The sequence below is a fragment of the Megalops cyprinoides genome, chromosome 2 (genome assembly GCF_013368585.1).
Source record: "Megalops cyprinoides isolate fMegCyp1 chromosome 2, fMegCyp1.pri, whole genome shotgun sequence".
NCBI lineage: Eukaryota > Metazoa > Chordata > Actinopteri > Elopiformes > Megalopidae > Megalops > Megalops cyprinoides.
In genome coordinates, this window is record NC_050584.1 from 39,032,666 (window position 1) to 39,037,433 (window position 4,768).

Genomic DNA, 4,768 nt, shown 5'->3' on the forward strand with positions numbered 1-4,768 from the left:
TTGATCGTTACCTTTTTCTAAAATTATTTGCTGCTTCAGGCTACAATGCAATAGCAAAAATGAGCGATTGATATTTTACTGTCTCAGCGTTTGAGCTGTATTTTGAAGATTTTCGGCCAAGGTGCCGTCGCCCCTATCTGCAGATAGGTATAGACAGAGTAACTGGTGACGAAAGAGCGGCGACATACTGTTGAACTCTGTACCCTCTAATCGCTCATAACGTAACTTGCATTAGCGCTTTGAGTGAAGCTCGCATTTTCTCAGACTATCATTATTTCTCCATATGTCCAGTTTAATTAGATTCCGAACCGTTGCTCACCGAAGAAAAAAAATATGACCCCTTTATTTGTTGGTGAGCAGTACTCTGTATATGTTCATTGCAAATTCGAGTTAAATTCCCATAATCAAACGGCTCACGACAGATGTATTAAAACAAATTAAACAAATTAATGTCTTTTCAGTGATTCCATACCGTTTCTCCTGTAACTGGGCAAACTGTCTCCAGTGTATGAATGTCCAAAAGAATATGTGCCAGGCGATTGCTCTGGCACAAAAAATCGATTCTGGGAGATGCACGTTTAACGCCGCGGGGTCGCGCTCGTGTTTTCCTCTACCATACAGACATATTCGACCAGTTGTAGGCCAACATCAAAGTTCAGGCCCAATTCAATCCCGAAGCTGGGCAGTTCCTTTAGCTTTTATCAGTCTTGGCAAACAACCTGTTCCTTATTGTCAAACATCCGCTTTTGTAGTTCAACAGCTGGTCAGACGTTGTTGGACCCCTTTTTTAGACATAGGTAGTACTATTATTAAAATATTCAATAATCACAATATGCTGGACCGACTATATTTGTATTTTATGGTGACAAATGGCGTGTATGAAAGTTGTTAGAGAACAAAAAACAATCCTAATGTTTATGCTGGCTTCAAAGGCTTTTCGGGTGTTGGAGGGGAAAGGCGAGTAGGGGAGCCAGCCCTCCCACCCTCTATGCCTAATAATCAGCTGTCAGAAACACCCCACATAGTAATTTAACAATTTGCACACGGCTCTATTGAATAAAAGAAGCTTTATACCCCCTTCAGTCCCCGAACATTTGCTTGACCAACTCTAAAATGGATTCATCGGCCTGTTTTCTGCACCGCGGCGAGTCCCCGCTGCCTCTTTTGTACGTGTCCCGAAACAACACAGTCGACATGAAAGCGGACAACCAAGCGCCTTGTAAGAAGATCGCCTTTCAGAGGCAAATGTGTGTGGCTTGTCTCGGAGGGGACCGCTCGCTGGGTGCCCATTCAGGCCCTGGGGAGAAGGTCTTTGGCGACAACATCAACAAACGGGCAAAAAGCCGCATTATAGTGGATTAGAGTCCAGATTTTAAAAAAATGCTGCCACAAATTAGCAACCAAACCTCCAGAGATTGTTGGTATCTATGTAGAACCCTGACACGCAATTACAGGTTTCCAAGCGCTGCTGTCCCCATTCATTTGCCCCTTTGTTAGCAGCCCGAATCCTGTCCATTACTATCGCCCCGAGAGCCACTGCACAGATATGCATGCCCAGGTCCCTATTACTTATTCGAATTTTGTTCGGGAGTTCAGACAACACCGAGCTCCTATCACAATTGTCATCGTTGTTATTCTTGAAAGTACTGTCACATTAGCGCACTACACAATAACGGTTATTGAAAATTATTAATCGCAATTATAGTGTTCTATACATGAACGTCAAGTATTATCTCAGCCCAGTTTGGTGTTTCTTCAGTAATGTTGGAACAAACGAGATTTGATGTGTTGAGAGCCAGGGCAGGTGCCCCTGTATCATTCGGAGACGCTTGAAATAAACACGCCTGATCAAAACATTCAGAAAACGGTTGCGTGCTTCACCTCAAGCAAACTAATAAAAATAATAAACATGACACATAAGCATCCTCCCATCCCTTTCAGGTATAATTTCTCACTAAGGAAACAATATCCCCACTCACGAAGCGTGTTATGGATAGGCCCTTATGCACGTTTTTAAAACTCGGCTTTGTCAAAAACACAAAAGTTTAAAATGGCGAATTAGATTTGGCTAGATTTCGAATTACAATATTCCACTGATGGTGTAATTTGCCATTTTAAACCAGTTGTAGGTATTTTAAAATACATTTCATATCAGATTTAGTTATGCTGGCTTGTCTTTATGAATAGGAGCTAATAATTCATCGTCTATTTTATAAATCTGAGAGAATTGGCCTAAAGGCCTGTATAATTATTCATTTACTGAATAAATAATTTAACGAAAACATGTTTTAAAATTCACAAACATTTATTTTTCTTGTCTTTACAACAAAAATGACCTATGGACATTTTAAGCGTTTTTTCTGTCTTTCTTTACATATAACAACATTTTCACAGATTATTTTCAATGAAATAGATAAGAAAGTATGCACAACAATTGAACAGAATGAGAGGTAATGCGCTTTACACCAGAACCACATACGTATCTATTGACCACATAAAATAATAATTACAAATTCACCAAAACACCGCTGTAAGGAGAAAGGGGAAATAGTGGGAAAGGTTTCGCACTGTATGTACAGCCCCCTCTGTCTCCTGCAATGTGCTTTAAAAACAATTAAAAACCTGAGTTTTTTTGGCCTCGGTATGAACAGTGCTTTTCACAAACTCAACAAAATATATAAAACGATAATAATAATCTCAATAATAGTCAACCATCAAAAATAATTCCTAGTGAACGAGGTGCTGAACATTTTTAAACTACGTTTTCTTTACAAAATAGCCAGTCTTCTATTAAATATGGGGCATTGGGACACAGCCCGGCGAAAGGCGGGTACTTATTTTACACCCCATACCTGTTTTGAAAGTATTTTATTGTATTTGTACTTTAATAGGCTTCTCCCCTTTATATTATACATATTTACAAGTCATAAATATATTTTCGCAAGTTTTCTTTTTTCCTATGGTCATGTTAAAGAAAACACACAAGGGGAAGAACACAATGCTCTTAGTGTCGCAAACAATGTTTATCCTACCTTTGCGCGTGGCGAAAGAATCTTACTGGATTTTACAGGATTTCTGTGCTTTTTTGATTTGTTGTCTGATTAGAAGTGACAACTGCTTAGGTTTGTAGTTTTGCTGGAGAAGGTCTGTGCCCCGGCAGATTGCAGCAGGGTTTCCTGCGAGAGATTCAAGTGGTTAGAGGCAGAGGCGAGCGCAGGGGTAAGCATTGCCAAGATCTGCGCCTGGCTGCTCGGCTGTGCAGAGAACGGGGAGGCCGGAGAGTTAGCTGCGCCGATTATATTGTCTATAGAGAAAGAGGGACGGCTTTGAGTGTTGGCGTCCGCTTTCAGAGGCGCCAAGCCCGGCAGAGTCGGACTGAGCTGTGGGTAAAACGGCTTTCTCAAGTCGGCCCCCAGGACTGAAGGAAGGGGATGCGGTGCAGGGAATATCGAGGCGGGGGAAGGGAGTGCGCACTGGGGGTTCTGAAAAGGGAAAGCGCTTCCAGGATGGTGCGGGTGATAGGGGTGATGGGCATGGAAATTCTGCAGCTGTAGACCATAGTTGTAGCTGTAGGGGCCGTACCCGAACCCTGGCAGGAATCCGCCAGTGTCCCTGAGGATCTCATTCGATTGGTGCCTTTTGAAACGTTTCCTCCTGCGCAGAAAACTCCCGTTGTCGAACATGTCGGCTGACTCCGGATCTAGGGTCCAGTAGTTGCCTTTTCCTGGGTTGCCAGGCTCCCGTGGGATTTTGACAAAGCAGTCATTTAGAGAAAGGTTGTGCCGGATGGAGTTTTGCCAAGCAGGGAACTTTTCTCTGTAGTAGGGGAACCTGTTGCTGATAAACTCGCAGATCTCGCTGAGAGTCAGTCGTTTCTTGGGACTCTGTAGAATGGCCATGGTGATCAAGGCAATGTAGGAGTAAGGAGGCTTAACCAGTGCGTTTTTCCCGGATTTCTCCCCTCCCATTGGCCCTCCGCCGGCCTCTCCTCCCACCTCTACTCGGTCAGCCGGACACTCGGAGCTACTGAGACCCGGAGAAGAAGCGCTCTCACCCGCGTTCTGGGACAAGTTGTCGTCCGAGTCATTGTCCAAGTGGAAGTCGTGATGGTGATGCAGGTATTTCCCATCTTTGCCGACGGATATGTCTCCCCCAACAACATCGATGTCCACATCCTCGGACAGGGCAGAATTGTCGGACATATCCGTGCCTAGGGTCATCCTTGGAAGGTCTGTCTGTCTCTCGTTCTCGCGTTCCGTGACGAGTTGTTTGCTGCTCCAACACTCAGCAAGACTGTGTTTGCGTCAGTTAATGTGTGAAAAAAACACACCAGTACTGACCACTCTCCCACGCTTCTGAAAATCCGAAAAGATTCCCGCTTCTGTCTCCGAGAGCAAAGAATCCCTTTGATGCATAAACACAAATTTGAAGTCATTAAGAGAGCAAAAAATATGTTCAACAAAAGAGAAGCCCTTTAGCTCCAGCGTGTGAACACTGCGACCGAGGCCAAGGCATGCGAGCTGTGCAGTTATTAAACCAAGAAGGAATCTTCCCCGTTGTTGAAGCGACCACGATCATAAACCAAAAATATGAGGGAAAAGTTTCGGATTAAATGGAATATCTCTGAAGTCCGTTTAAGTTTATGCTTGTTTATTGAAATCTGTTTTCTTGATTCCTAATTTGTTTATCTGTACACAGTGTAATTTCTTCTTGCAGGTTCATATATGCATACACTGGAATGTATATTTATTTTTTTGCGCACAGACAC

At 43.3% G+C, this 4,768-nt stretch overlaps 1 protein-coding gene across 1 annotated transcript; it reads right to left on the bottom strand.

Annotated features, from left to right (window-relative positions):
- Window positions 1–3,020: 3,020 nt before the first annotated feature.
- On the bottom strand, window positions 3,021–4,563 carry foxd2 (forkhead box D2). The gene has a single exon (XM_036521650.1). The coding sequence runs from the start codon at window positions 4,218–4,220 to the stop codon at window positions 3,102–3,104; it is 1,119 nt and encodes a 372-aa protein (XP_036377543.1). The 5' UTR covers window positions 4,221–4,563; the 3' UTR covers window positions 3,021–3,101.
- Between the last annotated feature and the right edge of the window lie 205 nt (window positions 4,564–4,768).